This window comes from Bos grunniens, chromosome 18 (genome assembly GCF_055505025.1).
Source record: "Bos grunniens cultivar Pamir isolate PY7600 chromosome 18, Bosgru_T2T1.0, whole genome shotgun sequence".
NCBI classification, from domain to species: domain Eukaryota; kingdom Metazoa; phylum Chordata; class Mammalia; order Artiodactyla; family Bovidae; genus Bos; species Bos grunniens.
This window is the reverse complement of record NC_141182.1, coordinates 22,076,314-22,100,020: the sequence shown is the minus strand read 5'-3', so window position 1 is coordinate 22,100,020 and position 23,707 is coordinate 22,076,314. Positions and strand designations below refer to the sequence as shown.

General features: G+C 38.9%; 1 protein-coding gene and 1 long non-coding RNA gene across 6 annotated transcripts in view; one reads left to right on the top strand and one right to left on the bottom strand.

The window, feature by feature from the left end:
- Window positions 1–23,707, top strand: part of RPGRIP1L (RPGRIP1 like) — a 96,102-nt gene that overhangs the window by 71,517 nt on the left and 878 nt on the right. For 3 of the 5 annotated variants that reach the window (XM_086350684.1, XM_086350680.1, XM_086350682.1), the window contains 3 exons: window positions 7,362–7,545; window positions 16,253–16,337; window positions 21,206–21,339. In XM_086350684.1, the coding sequence (XP_086206810.1) occupies window positions 7,362–7,545; window positions 16,253–16,337; window positions 21,206–21,339 (403 nt within the window). The remainder of the gene's footprint in view (window positions 1–7,361; window positions 7,546–16,252; window positions 16,338–21,205; window positions 21,340–23,707) is intronic. The other 2 variants (XM_086350685.1, XM_086350683.1) reach the window with 1 other exon arrangement.
- The window catches only part of LOC147353222 (uncharacterized), a 35,322-nt gene continuing 28,885 nt past the window's right edge, over window positions 17,271–23,707 (bottom strand). The window contains exons 2-3 of the long non-coding RNA XR_015145483.1: window positions 17,580–17,722; window positions 17,271–17,491 (exon numbers count right to left, since the gene is read on the bottom strand). This is a non-coding gene — a long non-coding RNA (uncharacterized LOC147353222). The remainder of the gene's footprint in view (window positions 17,492–17,579; window positions 17,723–23,707) is intronic.

Here is a 23,707-nt window from a genome sequence, read left to right as displayed (position 1 = left end):
TGTATTAGGAAAAAATACTCCAACCATTGCTTTAGAACATGTGGTAACGAGCTTCTGTAATTTGCTGACCATTATAGATACAGTAATTTTCATGGTATATAAAGGAGACAATGTTCTAAAAATAAACACTCTTAACCTCAGCATCATTTTGATCTCCAACACTGAAGTTTTTACTATGTGTATTATTTGTTCAACACAGTATGTTTTAACAGAATATATGATAAAAGAAAGGTTACTTACTGCCACTGATGAAAACTGGATTGTTTGTTTTGTTTGTTAAAAACATTATCACCTTAACAGTTTGTGCTCTTCTTTACTCGTATTTCTCCCAAAGAACTATTATTATTTTTAAAGTCAAAGACTTGTCAATCAAAACTTGCATGAAGAATGGATTTGATTACTAGTAAGTGGAAGCTCTGGAGACTAGTATGAGGGCTGCTGCTGCTGCTGCTAAGTCACATCAGTCATGCCCAACTCTGTGCAACCCCATAGACAGCAGCCCACCAGGCTTCTCTGTCCCTGGGATTCTCCAGGCAAGAATACTGAGTGGGTTGCCATTGCCTTCTCCGAGTATGAGGTCTAGGGGACTCTTTTTGAGTCTCTGAGGTGTTTGTGCCTACCCCCATCTTTAATCATTAACCATTCCTACCTACTCGACTTACTTATGGCTCTGTCAGTCCCAGTGCTGTTTGACTTTTTGAACCAAATATTTTGAGCTTGTCTTAGACCTCACTTCAATTAAACTTTTATTCTTAAAGGTCACAGGCATAGATTCATAACCTTCCATTTCCATTTTGTCTGGATTATTATAAAGTACCAAGTTCTTCATAGGCTTTATTTGAATTTATTTACACACACATACATACACAAAACATTTTTATGACAATAAAATAATACTCATGTAAATTTGTGTAACCATTAAGAAAGTAACTTGATAATCCTGTTAAGTTAAATTTCTTATATCTGTCACCCAGCAATTCTAAGAGAACCATTCACATACACAAGAAAACAAAAGGATATTCAGTGCAACATTGTTTTAATTGCAAAAAATTTTAAACATTTTGTTCATCAGCAGAGAAACAGACTCAGTTCAGTTCAGTCGCTCAGTCGTGTCTGACTCTTTGCGACCCCATGGACTGCAGCACACCAGGCTTCCCTGTCCATCACGAACTCCAGGAGCTTACTCAAACTCATGTCCATCACGTTGGCGATGCCATCCAACCATCTCATCCTCTGTCATCCCCTTCTCCTCCTGCCTTCAGTCTTTCCCAGCATCAGTGTCTTTTCCAATGAGTCGGTTCTTCACATCAGGGGGCCAAAGTATTGGAGTCTCAGCTTCAGCATCAGTCCTTCCAATGAATATTCAGGACTGATTTCCTTTAGGACTGCCTGGTTGGATCGCCTTGCAGTCCAAGGGACTCTCAAGAGTCTTCTCCAACACCACAGTTCAGAAGAGAAACAGACTAGAAATTAATTACATATATAATATAAATGGAATTCTGTACAACAGGTAATATTAATGAGTTAGATTTCAATTATAACCATAAATCTCAAAATATAGCATTGAGTGAAAATAAATTGCAGAATAATTCACAGAGGATGTTATCATTCATATAAAATCTAAAAACAGAAAACAGTTGTTGATCGATATATACATACGTAGTAGAAAATATAAAAGCGTGACTGGGCATGATACATATCAGCTTCCGGATAGTGGTCACTTCTGGGGGAAAGAAGAAAGGGGGGAAAGGAATTGGGAGGGGGCACTTTTCCCTGAATCTGAAATATTTTATTTCTCCCACAATAAAAACAAAAAGATTTAAATCAGATATAGCAAAAAAGTAAAAATCTGTTAAAGATGTTGAGTACTTGAACATGTCAAATTATTTTCTGTATACTTTAAAAAGTTAAAGAAATGCTTGTTTGCTGAAGAATTAAGAATGAAGTAAAACTCACATACAATCTCCTACAATAGTGAGATTTAAATCTAACTGACTGAAACAAGTTCCAAACCTTTATCAGAGGACATTCTCAGTTAAGCAATACTGTGTTTAAGAGCTGTCAAGTTGAATTAAGTTTTTAGAAGCCTAACAATCCAACCCCAGTGTGGCTGCTATGATTGTTGAAACCAGAGGAAGAATTCAGCATGATCTTCTGAAGTAAAACATAAAAAAAAAAGTAAGCCTGCCAATAAAAGCCCAAGTAAATACTATAGAGAAATATGGCCTAAAATGAGAATTATAGCATCAGTCAGGAAGCAGGAGTGGAATTGAGCCAAAATCATGAGAACTCTAATTTTTTTTTCTCTGAGAGTAATACAGGCTGTCATCACATTTCCAGATCATTCAATCACATAAAGTATAGTGTCCATCCATACAGACAACTGAAAGGAAGTTGCACACAGTTCTTATTTGAGAGATTTCTATTACTGCTGCTCACCACAATCAGAAATTTTAAATGCTCTTTTTGTATGCCGATGCTGACATCTGGCTAACTAAGGAGGCTAATAGGGTAACCGGTGAACAGGAGAGGAAATGTACTGAGAAGTACTGAGAGGCCCAAAGCTCGTTCTGGCTAGCTAACGTACTGTATGAGCAGAGTGTTATTCAGAGGAATGACCGCGTGGGTTCCTCTGGCGGTCTTGAACAGACGGTATTCTGCATCCGTCTGAAACACTATGCTTCAGTCACTGTCATGTGAATGAGTATATATATATAAGATATATATATCCCTTCCAGTTCACCTAATTGAACTTTTTTTTCCACTATATCATGATGAGAATTTTCACACAGAGAAGCTGACATGACAATACCCTACCCCTAGATTCTACAAAACTGACCAGTTTTTGAAACAGTATTATTCAATTAAAATCTAGACTGGCAAGATATCTATGTTTTCAACAGTTAATAATCCCCAGCTTCCCAAAATGTAGCAGACACAATCAATATTTGCTAAAGGAGCTGCACTAATAATTGCAGCTTCACATATTTCTGGCAATATATAAAAGATATCCGCAATAAATAGAAGATCCTCAGCATTCCCTTGACTCAATGTCATTAAGTATTTATTGAGAGCCTCCTAAATGCCAGATCCTAGAGAGGATGGTAAAGAGCAAAAGATGAATAAGATATGGTTCTGGCCTCCAGGAATTCACAGTCTACAGAGCGGGGCAGATATGTAAACAAATCCATGCAATCCAGTGTGAGTGAAAAGTGTAGCGCGGGCCCAGAGGAGGAACCAAGTCAGTCTTGGAAATCAGGAGTAATGCCCTCATAAAAGGAGTACATACGTGGCCCAGGGCTTCAGATAAATGGAATTTTGTCTGATACAGAAGATTTCAGATGCAAAAGCTCAGCAATATAAACAGTACACCACAGGTCTGGGAAGTGGCTTGAGTGTAGGGTAATAGGTTTCCAAGCAGAAAGGTGATACCCAATTTGTTTTAGAGAAGGCACTCTGCCACCAGAAGAATAGTTGAGGCTGCAGGCAGGAGACTAGAGGGAGGAGGGCCTCACCTTTCTCACAGCCATGAGCATAGAGCCATTTATTTTTTGAGTGTGTCCCTGATGGCTCAGAGGTTAAAGCGTCTGCCTCCAATGCGGGAGACCCGGGTTCGATCCCTGGGTCAGGAAGATCCCCTGGAGAAGGAAATGGTAACCCACTCCAGTATTCTTGCCTGGAGAATCCCATGGACGGAGAAACCCGGAAGGCTACAGTCCACGGGGTCGCAAAGAGTTGGACACGACTGAGCGACTTCACCTTCACCTTCACTGATACAGTCAGCAAGATCTGGCTTCCCTAGTGGCTCAGATGGTAAAGAATCTGCTTGCAATGCAGGAGATCCGGGTTCGATCCCTGGGTCGGGAAGCTCCCCTGGAAAAGGAAATGGCAACCTACTCCGGTATCCTTGCCTGAAGAATTCCATGGACAGAGGAGCCTGGTGGGCTACAGACCTTGGGGTCTCAGAGTTGGACATGACTGAACAACTAACACTCTTTCACAGCAAGACTATAATCCCTCTATAACTAAAACAGCCTCATACCACCCATCTGTCTGCTTACAACTCTACCAACCAATTATCTTTTGTGATTCCTTCTGATTTCTCCCCACTTATTCTGTAGTCATTATTGTTGTTTGTTGTTTAGTCACAAAGTCCAACTCCTTTGTGACCCCATGGACTCCAGCCCACCAGGCTTCTCTATCCATAGGATTTCCCAGGGAAGAATACTGAAGTGGGTTGCCATTTCTTTCTCCAGGACATCTTCCTGACCCAGGGATCAAACCTGCATCTCCTGCCTTTGCAGGTGGATTGTTTAACCCTGAGCCACCTGGGAAACTCTCTCTCTGCTAATTCTGTGAAACTGCTTTGTAACTATTGGAAGCTGTTGAATTAGTTCCTTCCTCAGATCGTGTGAGAACATAAAAGAAGTTTCTCTAGAGATAAAAATGAGAAAAGAAACCGCATCTTGTTTTGTCTTTGTATTTCCAGTAGCTGACACAGTGTTGAAATATCTTCAGCTTTCCTTAATTCAGTGAACCACTGAAATACTTAGGAAGTTAAAGGAACAGGAATGAATGATCTATAGGATATGGTGGGTGTGAAAATGGAGATTTGCAAGAATGGCTCCAAGGTCTCCAGGTTGTGGGTGACCAGGTGGACAGTGATGTCATCACCTGAGATAACAAGTATCAGGATGAATGATAGTGGTGGAGAGGAGAGATCGTGAGTTCAGTTTTTACACTAAGTTGGAGTTGTCTGCTACACAGTTGATGTGCTTCTTAATCTTCAGAATCTTTGCATATCATCTAGTTGAAGTTTGGATTCACAGAGGCATGAGCAGAACCAGAATTGTTCCAGTATTGAAAAAGAAGTTGGCTAGGCCGATTAGCCAAAATTTATAATGTTTGGAAATTGTTTATTCAGGGCATGCTTCCCTAGATACATACTATTTGGAACTTATCCCTTTTTGGACTTAGGTTGATTCGTGTAGCCTTAAAGAAACAAAGAAATGATAACTGATAACTCTGTTAAGTTAGAGAATTGAAAAGGACATAATCTAGAGTTAATGAGGCTGGGGTGGTGGGAGGGAAACTAAGAAGAAAAAAATGATCTAGGCCAGAAAGCAGACATATCGTAAAAAGAATTTTAAAGCTTTTTGGGAGGAGGGGGTAATATAGTGGGTTTCTTTTGGTTTATTTGGTTTTGGTATTCTGTTTGTTTGTTATCCAAGTATCTGCATTTATTTAGTACGTAGACTATATTTTGTATATAGTCTTATTTGACAGCCCAAGTTCGTTCTTGCAGTAATACAAGTTTTCATACCGGGATTGTACAGTTATTATTAATTTAAAAAAACACTTAAATAAATTTGATTCCCCTATTTAAAAGTTAATTTGTCTCTTCATTGGATTCTGTGATAACCAGATTTTAAATTCCTCTCATTCACAATGTGAAAATAACAATGTATACACCTCTTTTGCCTTTGTTATAAGCTGTTTTCTTTTAATTCTTTTGTGCAGAAACAGTCTAACCACAGCACAGCACAGGAATGTTTTATGTTATTGTCATAACAATTCTAAGTTTGTCAAATTACAAGTTATGTAAAAGACTTAATTATGCATTGTGCTGCATTTGAACCAGAAGTATAAAATAGTTTGTGTGTATGCAATTTTGACAACCACAATACATTTTAAGGAAAAATAATATTTAAAATGTTTTCTTTACTATGTTAGTCTTTGGCAAGCAGGAAGGGCTTTTCTGAAGTGAGATTAGACAATAGAGCCAACTTCATTTTTTATGCACGTGAACAGAGAGGGCTTGAGGTTATTAGTTGAAACCGAGTAACCTTTCCAGGCTTTCATCTCTTTCTTTTCAAATTTGAATATGAAAAGCATATTCAAGTCAAAGACCATCACTTTAATGACATTTGGCAGTCATTTGATTTATTAGGTTTTAGAAAAAATTTTCCTTTAAATATTTCATCATACTATGCTAATCCTAGTAATATTGCCAGCTGCAGCCTTGTACCTGTATTAGTGGAGACAGAATGGTGTGGAATTTTCTCTGTCATCCTAGTAAAATTTCCATGAATCTACTGAATAATAAAATAACCTTATTGAAATATTCAGATTTGGGTTTTTAGTTAAAGTGTCTTAGAATACATAATAAAAGAAAATGTCTTTTGAAAGAAGGGGGTAAAATTACTTCATCAAATATTGAGGGGGTTTGCCAGCAATGGAAATTGTTCTTTATGGGAATATTCTTTACAATAGGGTACTTATGCTTTTCAGTTTGATTAATTATATTATATACTTTGAAATATCAAAATAGTAATTGCTATGGTGAAATTACACACTGATTTACATTTGACAATGAATTCCTAAAAGTTAGTTATATAAGCAGGTCTTAGTATCAGGATTTTTAGTATTATTTTAAGTTATATAATTTACAGTAGCATACCTCTGAATTTCATAAAGAGAAATTTAGTAAGGGGGAATAAAGAACAAATTTTAAATTGTAAACATTTAAAATTAAATTCAATGTAAACATTTAACTGAGGAATTATCTTGGTGTGATCTAATTTTTAAGTCATAGTCTTATCATTTGTTTTAAATTATTGTTCAAGGAAACATATGACTCACATATAATGTTTGTTACACTAAAATCTATTAAATAAGGATTGAGATGAAAATTACACAAGTATATTTTTTCATTAATTCTGTAAAAATGAGATAATTGTAAGAAAATTATGTTAAATTCAATAAAAATTTGTCTTTTGTTTGAAAACTTATTGCTCATTAAATGAAATATGTTATGGAAGAATACACAAGAGAATGAGCTGTAGCCCTGCTTAATATGGATTCATACAGTTATTTATGTTAGCATAATAGTATAAAGTGTTCAACAGGCTTTGATCTTTGAATAACCAAAACTTTCTCAGGTACCAGAGAGTAAAATAAAAGCAGTGATAAACGCGTATTTCACTACATAGTTTGAAACAAGGCCAACTGATGTGTGTCATTCTGAAAGCAATTGGAGATGAAGATCTCATAATCTTCACTCCTGATGGACTACTAGCGGGTATTTATAGCCTCAAATGTAAATCAGGAGACTATTGCCATGACACTGTTAACTTCAAACCCTGGGGCACTGGAAGCTCATTCTTTCTCTCTCTGTCGTGAATAATCTATCATGTGTAACTAGACTGTAGGGTACAATACCTTCCAAAAAAAGAAATCAATGAAGGCCAAGTACCTTCATGTTTTATTTAAAATTGACAGTGAAAAAAGAGTAAAGGATTTTTTTTTTGTTCATTTTTTTTTTGTTTCTTTATTGTGTTTTGTTTTTGCTCTTTAAACAGCCACCAGAAAAAATCCGGATTGAGATCATAGCCCTTAGCCTTAATGATTCCCGAGTAACTGCAGATGACACTATCCAGCGACTCTTCGTGGAGTGCCGATTCTACAGTCTTCCCGCTGAAGAGACACCCGTGTCACTTCCAAAACCCAAGAGCGGCCAGTGGGTCTACTACAATTATAGCTATGGTAGGTATGGTATTTATAATATAGACTTTTATCTGTGAAGGAAGCCAGAGGAACACGAGAAAGTACAATTGTCTAATGTTCACATAAAATCATGGAAGTATTATCAGAATAGATTAATGAAAGTCAAACCTGTAGCATAAGGATTAAGAAATTAAATTTAAAATTCAGTTGTCCCTTTGTGTCCGTGGGTTCTGCATCTTCAGATTCAACTAAAACACAATGGAAAACACTTGGGGGAAAAAATTCCAGAAAATTCCAAGGAGCAAAACTTATACTTATCATGCATTCACAACTGTTTACATCATAAAGTTTCATAAGTAATCCAGAGATGATTTAAAGTATACAGGGTGTGCACAGATTATATGCAAATACTATGCCATTTCATATAAGGGGCTTGAGCATCCTTGGATTTTGATAGCTGCAGAATCCTGGAACCAACCCCCCTTGACAACTGACTAAGGGACAACTGTAATGTTTAACTGTAAAAGTTATATCAAAAACAGTGGGAAAAAGATGTTCTAGATCTTCCTGCCATATCACAGTATCAGTAGAAAAATGCCACCTGCATCTAAAGTTGAATTTAATCAAAAAATGTATTTCAAGGGGAATAAAAGTACTAGTTTTTTTTAAATCATATGATGCTAACAATTGAATGTCCTATTTTTTTCTGCATTTCTGCTCAGTATCGTCACACAGATGTTTTTTTACAACATACATGTTTATCTCTCCTAGTGTCTAGATGTTCAGGATTTTAATTGATATAAGTTCTTACAGTATCTTTTCATTTTTAGCCCACACATCCCTTCATAACAGCCGGCAGGTTTTCTGTTTTAAGGCTTTATCACCTATTAGCTAGTTCACATGAAAATCTGCTAGGCCAGTACAGACCCAATAGGCACTCTGTAAATTCTTAGATCAACCAACTTTAGGATGATTTTAAGGATAGTAGGTATCAGTGTATAATTCAGTTCAGTCCAGTTCAGTCACTCAGTCATGTCCGACTCTTTGCGACCCCATGAATCGCAGCAGACCAGGCCTCCCTGTCCATCACCATCTCCCGGAGTTTACTGAGACTCACATCCATTGAGTCAGTGATGCCATCCAGCCATCTCATCCTCTGTCGTCCCCTTCTCCTCCTCCCCCCAATCCCTCCCAGCATCAGAGTCTTTTCCAATGAGTCTACTCTTCGCATGAGGTGGCCAAAGTACTGGAGTTTCAATTTTAGCATCATTCCTTCCAAAGAAATCCCAGGGCTGATCTCCTTCAGAATGGACTGGTTGGATCTCATTGCAGTCCAAGGGACTCTCAAGAGTCTTCTCCAACACCACAGTTCAAAAGCATCAATTCTTCGGCACTCAGCTTTCTTCACAGTCCAACTGTCACATCCATACATGACTACTGGAAAAACCATAGCCTTGACTAGACGGACCTTTGTTGGCAAAGTAATGTCTCTGCTTTTGAATATGCTATCTAGGTTGGTCATAACTTTCCTTCCAAGGAGTAAGCGTCTTTTAATTAGAGGGGAGTAAAAAATCTTATCAGGTTGCCATGACCATAAATTAAAACTGCTTATTAAGTTCTTCAAAAGCCCTATGTTAAAACAAACCAGAAAGATGGAGCGTTGTGTTATCTTTAGCAAAATAGGCCATCTCATGCTAGTTGAACACCAATATTTTTTTCTCACAAGGTTTGTAAATTTCATTTTGATCAATATGTACAATCATACTTTTGTACCAATAGGGTTGTGAATGCTCATGGTTTGTTTGTTTTGCAACTGGCATTTTTAGAAACATGTTCATTGCTTGAGATAGTAATCATGAGTATCCAGAGATCGAGTCTAGTCTACCTTGTATCAAAAGTTCTTACTAGTTATGAGAACTTGGGCAAGGTGTTTAAATTTCATGATTACCCATTTTATCTATTGAATAAGGTGCTAAGAACCCTTCCAGTTCAGATTCTATCATTCTATGATTAAGAGGTAAGTTGAGAAGTCACTTGGGGAATAAGTAGTGTGGTCAGGATAAGAATCTGATTTCTCCTTCCTATCACTGACCTGATCTAACAGAACATTTCCAAAAACTACCTCACACTTTCTAGAGATCTTTTAACTGCAAAGTATCAGAAAAGTAAGCCATAATCACAGTATTTATTACTAATGAAAAAACTGTTACTAAACTAATTTTAATGAAGGTACTCCCAAGAAAAGAGACAAGCTCTTCTGTTTTTTTAAATTATTATTCATTGTAAAGGTTAGCAGGAGACTGTTTGGTTGAACTGACAACAAAATTGTTTTTTAGAAGTTGGTTATGCATTGAGAAATTTGGCCATGCAGCACAACAGATGTTTCCATTTGCTTAAGGAGCAATGCACGTTATTCTTTGGGGGAAACCTGTGGTACATGCTCAAGTTTCCTGGATTTTGTTCAGTCTCACATGATGGCCTAGGTCTGTTTGGGCTTTTTGTCAGTTGCTAGGTTGGGGCTTCCCTGATAGCTCAATTGGTAAAGAATCCACCTCCAATTCCTGGGTCAGGAAGATCCGCTGGAGAAGGGGTAGGCTACACACTCCAGTATTCTCGGGCTTCCCTTGTGGCTCAACTGGTAAAGAATCCACCTGCAATGCAGGAGACCTGAGTTGGATCCCTGGGTTGGGAAGATCCCCTAGAGAAGGGAACGGCTGCCCACTCCAGTATCCTGGCCTGGAGAATTCCATGGACTGTATACCCTTTGTGGTTGCAGGTAGTCGGACACAACTAAGCGACTTTCACTCACTTCAGGTTGGTTAGTTGGCATTCATTTGGTTTTTGGTTTTTGTTTTTTTTATATTTTCCTTTTACTACAAGATATACTACTAACTAATTGGTATTTTAGTATTTCTGATGAATTATTAATAGTCACCTGATAGCAACAAGAAAACCAATAGTCTGTTAGAATTGAATTCTTTAGAAGTATTTACTATACTTTTTGCAGCTTCTATTTCTACCTATTGAGTTTTGACTATACAGAATTTTCAAGGTTAATTGAAAAGAATTTTAAGGATATTTATATGGTGGGAAGGGAGAGAAATGTACTTTGGGCTTAGAAGCAAGTTAATGCTGTCTTATATCTATTGTATCTAAAAAAACGAAGTCCTAGATCATCGGCAAATTTGAGAAATAATTATTATTAACCTTGTAGAAGGCTTATTTTTCACTTAAGGAAGACATATTGAAAGTGCTTATTTTTAAATTAATATGTTTGCATCTCCTTCCTTGTAGGAGAATTTCCTTGAATCTTTGCTTCATAAATAACTTATCTCATTCATCTAATTATTGTAATGATTTAGCATTCACAAGTTACTTGATATAAAAGGTCAATATAATATAGCCTTACATCTTCCAAATCTTATTAAATGTTAGTGAAAGTAGTTTTATTTCCAAACTGACTTTTTAACTGAGACAGAAAATTTAAAGGCCAGCTAGTACATGCTGTCTCCTATTGGAACACCATTCCAGTTGAGAGGTGAACTGAACCTTGCGATGATTTTACTCTGCAGTATGACTTGAATCTACTCAGAAGGGATTTGTATACTGAGGCCTGAATTAGGTACATAAAATGAGAGGTTTAGACTAGTGATCCCCAGGATTATTCATAGCCTAATTCAGTCTTTATTAAGAGGTGTTAGTACCAGTTTCACATACACAAAATAGATTTTTTTTTTAGGGCTACTAACACTAGGGGGAAAAAAAAGAATCAAAGTTGAATTAACTTGCTAGACATCGGTAGCAAAAACAAAAGTTATATTTTATTGAGCTTGAAAATGTTGCTTGGAGAATGCTGAGAGAGCAAGAGAATAGTTTGGTTAAAAAAAAATAAGATTAATGGTAGAGCTAAAGAATGTTGTCTGGGCTGAATAACATCTTCTAGAGAGCTGACAGTGGGAAGGAAAAAAGATTAATGAAATCGTCCAAAGTTTTTATGAGTCTTATACAGATCTAGGCCTTTAGTCTCTGAGTACTGAACAGTCTATCTGTTGGAACAATTAAAGTTTAATTCAGAAGATGAAAAAGAAGCAGAACTTTAGATTTTGTTACTAATGGGAGGAAAAACTTGGCAAAGATAAGGACTAAGGGGAGATAATACTTTAACACAAAAGTTATCTGAGATTCAAGGTTATCAACCCTTAGCCTGCCAGGTGCCTCTGTCCATGAGATTCTCTAGGCAAGAATACTGGAGGGGGTTGCTGTGCCCTCCTCGAGGGGATCTTCCAGACCCAGGGATCGAACCTGCATCTCTTATGTCTCCTGCATTGACAGGTGGGTTCTTTACCACTAGTGCCACCTGGGAAGCCCCCTTATATAATTAAACTATCTGTATTTCTTTTGCCAAATAACATTGCTAAAGAAAATAGGGATTTCCCCAACCTGCAGAAGTGAGGGATGTCGTTCTGAATTTTGCTTTTTATTGGAGTTGCTTTGCAGTGTTTTGCTAGTTTCTGTTGTATAGCAAAGTGAATCAGTTATACGTGTACGTGGGTTGTGTTTTTAATGGTAGAGAATTCAAGATCACCTCAAGTGTTTGGACTACTGGTTTGTATCTTTTTTGAGACACATCCATTCAGTAAATTTATGTCAAATTCTAGCAAATCCTATACCCATGTGGCTTCTGATGAGAATGAAAGGTAATTATCTTACTTTTTGGAGAGTTCAGATTCATTTCATAATCACCAGGATTGCTTTTTAATGGATATTTTAAGTTTTGAAATGTAGATTTTTTTTTTAACCCACATAATTCAGAATATCAAATGGATATTCTTGGGATCATAACCTGATTAGAGGTAACCTAAGTGTCTCCCACATGTTTAACACACAAAAAAATGTTTACTAGTTTCTGATCCTTTTCAAAAATCAGAGAAGGAGCTGATTTAAAAAACACCAAGGGTCTAAACCTTGGTTCTCAATAGTATCCTGACCAGCAGCTGGGAAGATGTTAGACATGCAGATTCTCAGGCCTTCCCCATACCTACGGAGTTAGAAATTGAAGGTGAGCCCAGTCATCTGCATTTTATCACATCCTGCAGGGATTCTGATGCATATTAAGGACTAAGAACCATTAGGATAGATTAAGTTCCCGAAGGCCTCATTTATACAAGCAGGAGAGCTGTACTTCTCACTTGGTACACTTTTGGAGAACCAAACTCATCAGTGTGTAGCTGGAGTTTTTTCTAAAAGGAAATTTTTTATTTTCAAGTATAGTTGTAAAGTGTTGTATGTTAGTTTTAGGTGTACAGTGATTCAATTACATATATACATACAGATATATATATATATATATACACATACAGATATATATATCTTTCTTTTTCAGATTCTTTTCCCCTTACAAGTTATTACAAAATACTGAGTATAGTCCCATATGCTATAGAGTAGGTCCCTATTGTCTATCTGTTTTATGTATAGTAGTGTGAATCTATTAATCCAAAACTCCTAATTTATCCCTCGCCCTACCTTTTCCCCTTTAGTAACCGTAAGTTTGTTTTCTCTCTCTGCTTTGTAAATAAGTTCATCTGTCTTTTTTCCTTCTTTTTAGACTCTACATATAAGTAATATCACATAATGCTTGTCTTTCTTTGTCTGGCTTCCTTCACTTAGTGTGGTCATCTCAGTCCATCCGTGTTGCTGCACATGGCATTATTCCATCCTTTTCAGTGGCTGAGTAATGCTCCATCGTGTACACATACATCTGTTTGCGAGATGTGGTGTATACTGTGTGCACACACACACCCCTCCCACACGTCTTCTTCACGCATCGGTTGATGGACGTGTAGGTTGCTCCCGTGGCTTGACCACTGTAAATAGTGCTGCAGTGAACATTTGGGTGCATGTTTCATTTTGACTTACAGTTTTCTCTGGATATGTGCCCAGGAGTGGGCTTGCTGGCTCATATGGTAGTTCTGTTTTTAGTTTCTTAGGGAAACTTCATACTGTTCTCCATAGTGGCTGCACCATTTTACGTTCCCACCAACAGTGTAGGAGGGTTCTCTTCTCGCCACACCCTCTCCAGCATTTATTATTTGTCGAAAGGAATTTTTGGAAGTGTTCAGTCAAGAGCATTGGTTAAGGTACCAGGTTTAAGGAAGCAATATCCCTTTTAAGAAAGCGTGAAAGGAGCGTGAGGTGGCTTCTCTTGACACAGTGATGGAACTCGCTCACATTTCAGCCTGTGCTAACAGCATGGTTGCAGCTTAAACAACAGGAAGACTTCTGGCCTCATGTGGAATAAGGAGGTTAAGAAGGCAGGCCATGAGGCAGACCTTCCTGGGTTCAAATTCTAGCTCCGCCACTTCCTAGCCATGTTACTTGAGGCAAATTACTTACCTTCTCTAGGTCTGCATGATCGTCTGTAAATTGTGGGTCAGCATGGTTCTTAACAGATGTGATTGCAGTAAGCAAAATATTGAGTGTAGGATGTAGTACATGAATGTCACTCACTAAATGGTGGCCATCACTATTTTTATCTTTGTTAAGAGACTAGGAAATACAGTGTGCTAGTCCTCTTACCTAGAAAATCCCATGCGGAGGAGCCTGGTAGGCTGCAGTCCATGGGGTCGCTAAGAGTCGGGCACGACTGAAGCGACTTAGCAGCAGCAGTCACCTGAATGAAGCAAAAGCAAAACGTGTCCCAGCTATACCAGTTTTTACCAGTTTTAGTGCCGTTGTTCAGTCGCTCAGTCGTGTCCCAACTCTTTGCGACACCGTGGCCTGCAGCACGTCAGGCTTCCGTGTCCTTCACCATCTCCTGGAGCTTTCTCAAATTCATGTCCATTGAGTCGGTGACGCCATCCAACCATCTCGTCCTCTGTCGTCCCCTTCTCCTTCTGCCTTCAGTCTTTCCCAGCATCAGGGTCTTTTCTAAAGAGTCAGCTCTTCACATCAGGTAGCCAAAGTATTATTCAGTGGTAAAGATGTTTTTTTAAAACGTTGAACATAGAATTGCCAAAGATTCAGCAATTATACTCTGGAAACACACCTAAAAGAATTAAAAGCAAGGACTCTGACAGAGTTTGTACATCATGTTCAGCACAGCATTATTCACAACAGCCAGGCGGTGAACAACCTAAATACCCATCAGAAGACATAAAATGTGGTGTGCTGTGCATGCTAAGTCATTTCAGTCGTGTCCGACTCTTTGCATTCCCGTGGACTGTAGCCCACTAGGCTCCTCTGTCCATGGAATTTTCCAGGCAAGAATACTGGAGGGGGTTGCCATTCCCTTCTCCAGGGGATGTTCCTCACCCAGGGATCAAACCCACATCTCTTAGATCTCTTGCGTTGGCAAGTGGGTTCTGGTGGCTAAAATGGGGCCCCGTTGCTCTTCCCATAGTGGAAGAGAATGACTTTTTTAAAAAGCATGACATTTTAGCATTGATAGGTAACACACTATAGTTATAAAATTTACACGAACCCTTTGTCTTTTCCGATTTGTGTAAATCACAGTAACTTATATAATTGGCCACATTCACTAGTACGGCATCGTGCAAAGAACAATAAGCTCAAGGCTGTAGTTTGACCTTGGTTCTTCCTTCTCTTAAACCACCAGCCCACCCCTACACAGACCTTTGTGCCCCTCAGCATGTGTGCCTAACTCAGTGCCTGGCATGTACCGTCTTTGGCCCTCAGTTTTTAGTCAACTGAGCCAAGGATTAAATGAGTTGATAGCATCATAATTTGAGATTGAACTCAAATTGTCCAGGGAAACATTCTCAGTATAAAATATGTTTGTTCCCAGTGAAACCTGGCTTTAGAATTGTCGTGGTATCTTTCACCCTGTGTGTGATAGAGGGATAATCTCTAAATTGAGATCTGGTCACCAGAGAGACTTTAACTCCAAAATGGCATCTGAAAAAGAAATGTCTTCCTTCCACAGCTAAGGTATGGCTGAAGGGCTGCCAAGCTGAGAAAAAAAATAAGCGGATGAAAATTGAAGTGTTCACACTCCAAGATGCCATTTTCCCAAAGTGCAGACACTTCTTTACTTTCACGTGTTCACCGTCTTCTTCCTGGTGGGACTCAGAGGAGTTATCTAATCTGATATTTCAGCTCAGTAAAGTCTAGCCACATCCCTGCATGCAGCATGTACCTTTAAAACCACAGACACTTCACACCCAAAGAAGCCTCTCCCCACCTCCCTCTAGAAGTCCATCCCGTACCCCCAACCCAACCACGAACGAACATTAGCCTGTGGATTTCCTCAACCCAACGCACTAGGATGCCTCTTTTATTTCTTATTGTGGCAGGAAAGAAGGATTAAATTACCGGGGCTGTCAGGAAGGACAAGCTCTCTGCCATACATTATCATTATCACTCTCTCCTTGGGTGAAAGAAAATGCAGTAAATCCCTCAAATACAAAGCAATAAAGACTGCTGGCTTTTACTGTCATGACTGCCACTGCCATTAACAGGCAGTGACAGCGATGTGGCACTCTCAGATATTGCTCGTATCTTCTCTGACAGTGTGCACAGAGGCCTGCCAGTGACATGACATTAGATCACATGACTATTCAGATTTGATTCTGGTTTCCAGCGCTGCTTTCTTTTCCCAGGCGTACAAGCAAGGTGGCACGCGTCTCTAAAAACAGGTATTTATACAAATACAGAATGGTACTGACGTAGCATATTCCTGAGTGACTGCCTCCTGTGAGTTTTGTGGTGTTTTTTTTTTTTGGTTTAGTGATCTACATGGATAAAGAAAACAACCAGGCCAAGAGAGACATCTTAAAAGCTATACTGCTGAAACAAGAGATGCCTAATAGAAGGTATATTTTAAGCATTCTAAATTACCTGATGGTTTATACAAGGTAGCATGGTTTGGTTAAAAAAAAAAAAAGCACGAGATAAGGAAGCAGAACACAACTTCTCTCATTCGCTGTGTCCTTGAACGAGTATGTGAGCTCTCTGCGTCTCTTTCCTCCTAGAAATATCATAGCCCTGCCTATCATACAAAGTAGCTGTAAAGATCCTACAGAGCTCTGCAAACCAAAAGACCTGTACAGTGTAGTTAGTATATAAAGTACCCCACTGCCACTGTGACTGTAAAGCTCCCAACAAGGATTGCCAGGAGGGGGCGCTCTGGACCCAGTGTCTGGAGTATAACTTCCTGTTTGGTCACTAGCTGTCGGACCTCAGACCACCACCGTGCCTCACTTTCTGCCCCTGTAAAATGGAAACAGTAATTCCATATAGGGTGGTTGTAAGGATTAAATGAGATGATGCATGTTAGATGGACAGAATAACTCCTCACACAAGAGCTTAAGTGCAGCATGGTAGGTAGTCACTGCAGTCATGATGAGCAGTAGTAAGTATATAATAATATTACTTGTAACAGCTCCTCAGCCTTTTAGACATTTTTACATCACTATCAGGGTTTAATAATTCATCATTTCATGTTATTTTTAATGTCTTTTTCGGCCAATTTGAACAGGGCACTTTGCATTTTGGGTCCATATAGAAGTTAAACCCTTTTGAGAAGGAGAAAAAGCACATGATCTTAGTGACTTTGTGCATTTGAGTGAACTCCCATCCATGCAGTCTCAGGAGTTATCTCAGTGCTGCCTGTGAATGCTGAGTGGGGCTTCAGTGGTGCCCCTTTACTGGCTTGTCCCCCTTGGCCTGGAGGGGGACCCTTTATCTCCCCATTGTCTTCTCCTTGCCTTTATGGCCCATGATGACACAGCCTCTCACTGCCTTACCTGAGCTTAGGCCCCAGCCTGAGAAAGAGTCTCAAGTTCATCTCTTTCCTGGAGGTCATGAAGTGAATGTTCACAACATTAGATTTTTCAAAAGAGCTTTCAAACTAGCATCCAATCTTCTGTTTCATGAAAGCAAACTGAAATTCTTAGCTCTTAGGATCTGACAGTGGCTTTTTCTTTAAGTCCTTGAAATACATGTATTGTTTCCTTGGATCTTGATTCTGAAGAAAGAGTAGGAAAACCCTGTTAATTACTTCTAGGTTTGGTGTTTTTCCCAGGACGGTAGATAATCACTCAGGTTTTACTTACTTTGTATACTTGGGCTTCTTTCAAGACCCCTCACACACCACCAGTCCCTCAGGCACCGCGGGTCACTAGTGATTAGACAGCACTGGCCGTGTCACCTGCTTCTCTGCAGTCAACAAGCTAGGTTATCACTGTCCAGAACTGAGCTTTAAAAAATAAAGAAGTCCACAATAACTATAATTACTCCCACTCTCCCATCATTGCTTCCCTTAACATTTCCAAATGCCCCCCAGAGACACCAATGTTCATGTCATTTTAGAAATACGCAGCAAAAGGCACTGCAGGTGCAAAGTGACTGACTCAGGGCTGATGACAGCCGAGTGAGGCCTTGGAGCACCAGCCGCAAGCTCCTCTGACTGCCAGGGGAGGGACGGGGCCATCGCGGGAGGCAGTGTCATTTTCTTAAGGAGAAAAAAAAAGAATTTACATCTGTCCACAGGCAAAAGACAGTTTTGATTCCAGTGAATGTTCTTGCTTCTTATAAATACTCTGAGGTCACATTACTTCAAGTACCTCCTAGATTATGAGAACGCTTTTGTTCAGACAGCATCCCTCTCGTAAACTGGTGATACCATATTCAGCCACAGCTAGATAAGTTTGACCAAACTTCCCTGACACACATAAAACGATGTGCATTGTATAATATAGTGAATTACATGTAGCGCCTTTGCTTGCTGCCCCATGCTATATTTACAAGTAGATAAGCGTCACATTAGAAGTGAGGCAACGCATTGAAATGGGAGTCTGAAAACTATTCTTTGAAGTCATAGTTTTGTTACTGACTTAAGGCTCCTTTTTGGTTTCATTTCTTCCCTGCAAGTGTTCTACTGTGCAGATCCAGCGTAAAACTCACAGGTGACCCTTAGTCTCTTCTATCCGGTTTCATATAAAAAGGAAGTATTTCAGAATGTGGAAGGAATCAGAAATGTCATTTTAGAAAATGATCTAAGGAGTTCCAGTGTCTTCTGGTTTCCTAAATGACAGCAAGCAACGTTTGAGGTCTCAATCTTGAGGCCCACCCAGCCCAAAGCTGGCCTTCTCCAGCCAGTCTTCAACTAGGACTTCAGTTTTGCAGTTCACATAGTAGTTCAACAAACATTTGTGATCCCTACCTAAGTATCAGGAACGAAAATGCTGGATAAGAGGAAGTCTCTGCACTCATGGAATGTATAGTCGACCAACTATGCATTACAGTAGGTACTAAGAGAAAGCTAAACAAGCTGCTAAAATAGAAAATAACATGAAGGGAATCCCCTGGCAGTCCAGTGGTTAGGGCTCCAAGCTTCCACTGCCAGGCCTGGGCTCGATCCCTGGCCTAAGATCTCAAGATCCATGTAGCCCAGCCAAAAAAAAAGTAGGAGTAAAGAAAATAATAACAACATGAAGGCATATCCAAGGAGATGACATTTAAGCTGGTTAGTGAAGCCTCTTCAGCACATAAAGCAGGGTTCCATCTCTCTTGTCTGACAGGGTTCAAGGTAAGATGAGATGTGTCCGTATGAGTCCATGTATGTGTATATACAGTTTAGCCTAAACCAAGGCTAAACTAAATAGTTTTTAAACTGTCTCAGTGCACCTTCTTCCCTTTTCAGCCTAACACTAATTTCTTATTTTTGTATTTGATATCTCACTTTGCTCTTGATAGAATTTAAACCAGAAGTATTGCTTTTTCTAATGTTTAGCCCTTTAGTTGGCATTTAGAAGGCTTTTTTTTTTTCCCTTTTTGTCTCAGAATTCTCATATATTCAGTGGAGGTTGTAGTCTGCATTTGTAAAGTTATAGATGTTATCCTTAAATAAGACATTATTTAAGGATAACATTTAACATTATTATTATAATCTTGTAGCCTCTGTCTTCTCTGTAAGTCTTGTGGGTATAAAATGTGCATCAAATATCACTTCTAATTCATGCTTTTCTAAGCACACTCATTTTAGGACAATATCTTTCATCATTATTCTTCTTGTTTGAGTGATATAGCCATTGGGTAATTTGGGTGTCTCTGTTTTCTATTGAAACAAGCTTTTCCCATGCCTTCTTTTTCTCTCCCCTTAGAAATGGAGAGGCTTAAGGAACTGTACCTAGGTTAAAAATAATAATAATAAAAGAGCAAACACTTATTCAGTGCTTACTATGTTCCAGGTACTGCTTAATGTATCGTCTAATTTGATCTTAACAAGAGCCAAATGAATTATTACTGTCCTACCCATAGGGGAACTGAGATCAGAGAGGTTAAGTAATTTGTACAAAGTCACACAGCTAATAAATAGTAAGGCAGAAATTTGAGCCCAAAATGGATGCCCTTAACCACTTAATCTTTTTTTGAACTTTTTATTTTGTGTTGGGGTATAGCTGGTTAACAATGCTGTGACAGTTTCAGGTGAACAGGGAAGGGACTCAGCCACACACAGACATGTATCCATTCTCCCCCAGACTCCCCTCCCATCCCGGCTGCCACACAACACTGAGCAGAGTTTCCTGTGCTGTACAGTAGGGCTTTGTTGTTAACCACTTAATTTCTCTATTTTATGCATCATATAAAATATCCATCTCACCCACTTTGCAGACCATTCTGTAGTCTTCATAATTATACAGTTATTGTGTAAATAGGTATTACCTTTGGTTTCAACTTAAGGGATTTCTATTTCCTGAACAAAACGTACTGCTAGCCAAAAAGCAGAGACTTAGTAAAGAAATGAAATGTTGAATACTTTTAGCAAATTATTTTAAAATATTGTCATGTTTACCTGTAAGTATTTGGAAAGGATTTTAACTGTGCCTATTTTTCAAGGCACAATGTCTCAGAGACTTAGATTTTTACCAAAGAATGTTATCTAAGAAACAAGTTTCTTGTTTGCATCTGATTTGGGATGGATACATTTTGAAAATGGTTAATATGGTAGTTTACAAGGATTCATGGTTTAAGCTGTGCTGCCAAGACATATCAAAAGACTACTTAACTGTAAATTCCTGTCATTTGGTCAATCCGTGTTTGGCCTCAACACAAGCCACTAATTCAAATCAGTTCCATCAGAACCCTACAATTATATGTCTAAAAGTAAAATAAAACTTGGATGCTATGATTGTAAGTTAAAAGATTGCTGAAGTAATACAAACATTTCATATAGCTGTTGGGCGGAACTACAGCATTTATCTAACATAAATCAGAATATATAGAACACAGTTGGTTAAGCTGCTTAGTAGAAACTCTAAAGTTGTGCGTTTCTATAGAAAATGTTACCTTTCTGTTGAAAACACTGCCCTAACCTCCATGGTCTTGACTCACTTGATCCTTTTAGCCTCAACAGTAGACATGTCAAAATATGATCAGATAATTGTGTAATAGAGTGAACATCTGGTTCTTCTCTTCGCCTAGTAATTTTCTCAGATTCTAGAGATAAATGGTAATCAGTGCTGAGAAAAGTGAATTAGTGTTCATGTGAAGTCTGGGTGTGCACTAATCATTCATAGAATAATTTATCTAACACAATTTTCTTTTTATTGGAATGATAGAAAACTTTGAAGTGTCACAGTTTGTGATTTTTAAAACACACCCATTCGGGAGTCTTGTTTCGCTTGTGGTGGTCTCCTTCTCACTTTCTGGTGATGTTCTCTGTCCTTACCCTCCTCAGTGTTCGCTTCACTGTGGTCAGTGACCCTCCTGAGGACGAGCAGGACCTGGAGTGTGAGGACATTGGCATCGCTAACGTTGACCTCGCTGACGTGTTTCGGGAAGGGAGAGACATCATCGAGCAAAATATCGATGGTACGGGTGGAAGTATTGCTCAATCTGTACCACCAGCAATTGCTGAAATCCAAAGCCTTTATTAAAACCTTTTTGCTGGCTGCAAAGATGTTGAGTCACACACTAGCTGAACCCTTTGCAACTCAAGCTGACTTTCTGCTAAAGCTGGAATCTCTCCCTGCATCCCCCTCCTTCTCTGCCTTCCTTTGAGTCAACAGAAATTTAAAAATAATTAATTGTGTTTCATAAGGAATTACTCATTTTGTTAGTATGGGGGGGTTGGGGAGTGTGACAGTAATTTGGCCACTGGATTGTTTTTAATATTGTTTATAGAAGCCTCATGCTGTTAAGCCTCACTTCAGCTAAGGCATGCTATTCTGAGTGATCGTTATAGTGTCTTTTGCAAGGCTTCTCTTTAATTCAATGTTACAGTCTGGTGATAGAGTCACAGCTAATAACTCTGAGTCATTTTGGTCACTTGCTTCTCATCAGCATTCAGGGTGGAGTTAGGGATTCTTTACAAAAAGTCTGCTCCTCGACTTTCACCTCACCAGGTGTGAGTCCCACCAATGCCTATTTTCTACTCTTTATCCTTATATAACACATTTAGAATCTGCTGAAGGAATTGTACTTTACGAAATCAAGACCTTTAATAATAATAATCAGGGATGGCCTGAGCTGTACAATAAATGGAGCAATGAGGCTGAGTCCTAGTCTCACTTCTTAAGTCAGCAGAGCCATCCACAGCTAGAAGAATGTAAATGGTTTGTTAACTCATTGATTCGTGCATTAAGTGAACACTTAACTGAGGACCTCTTAAGTGCCAGGCACTCTGCTTATAGCATAATTCAGCCATCAAGCTTGCCCTGGATGTGCATCAAGTGCTCCAAATTCAGAATCAAGCCAAATAATTAACCAAGTTAGACCAAGTAACCAAATTAGAAACCTGTTCTGGGAAATTTTATAAACTGTACATATCACATACATATCATATACATGTCACAACTTTGGCAGGCATAGAAGAATAGATGAGAGGATTAAAATATTAACCTAAATCCTATAAAGACAGCCAGAACCAAGAGACAAAAAGGATCAAAATTATCTCTGCTTTGTATTCTTAATCTCTTCTCCAGTCATTTCTGTTTCACACACCATCTTCTCATCCTGCAAGACCACAAATGACCATATTGACCTGATGTCGACAGCTATTGTGGCCTTGTTCTGGGAAAGAGTCAGAAAATTAAAACACTAGTCGAGTCAGGTTTTTATTGCTTTGCCAGACAGACGTGAAACATCCCAAAGAAGAGGTGACGACTCCTCTGTGTGCTGGGGACCACTTGTGCCCCCAAGTCTCCCTTCCTGCTCATTTCTCTACCTAAATCTTTGTATATTAAGTTTTATATGAAGGTTTCCTTACAAATTTTCTTGGAATTAAGCACACACACAATAAAAGTTCAAGAAAATCACACATACAAAAACAAAAGAAACTATATAGACTCCCAAGCGCTCTCAGACTTACCAGGTCCAAAATTCTGGCCTTAAATCACTAGTAAGTATCCTGTTCACAGAAGGTGGAGTCTGAATCAGCAGCCCATTTCACTGCCACCCCCGAACTCAGAGAATGATCAAACAATCTCCCTTTGGCACACCACTGAAAGCTATGCCTCCTTCCCAGAGAAGCCCACTGACACTCAAAAATGTTACATCTCCTTTCCTGCAACATCTGTTCATAGATCCTCAAAACGAGTCCATAGACCTTAAGATTCTGGGTCTGCCATTTTAACTTTTTCTCATTTCACATATCATCTGTTTTTTAATATTTATTTGGCTCTGCTGCGTCTTAGTTGTAGCATATGGGATCTTTAGTGGCAGCATGCAAACCCTTAGTGGCATGTGGCATCTAGTCCCCAGTCAAGGATCGAACATGGGCCCCCTGAATGGGGAACAAGAAGTCTTAGCCACTGGACCGCCAGGCAAGTCCCACATATAATCTATTTTAAATGGAATGCTTTCTTTAGAAAGATAAATAAGCATTCCAAATTATGATCACATAATTTCTTTAGAGTGGGTTGCCATTCTGTGATTTGCTAACACTGTATGTTAGAACAAATTCTTCACTGTCATATCTTGATCCCTTTTAAGACTTTTTGTTTCTTCCTAAGAAATTCTGATTTCTATGTGGGAATCATTATCCTATAGCCTTTCCACTAGGTAAAGGTCAGGATCAGATAATTAGTTTTAACTCTACAAGCAGTGTGTATTCATACATGCCTACATGCCATACCTCTGAAATATGTATGCTGCTAAGTCGCTTCAGTCGTGTCCGACTCTGTGCGACCCCATGGACTGCAGCCTACCAGGCTCCTCCATCCATGGGATTTTCCAGGCA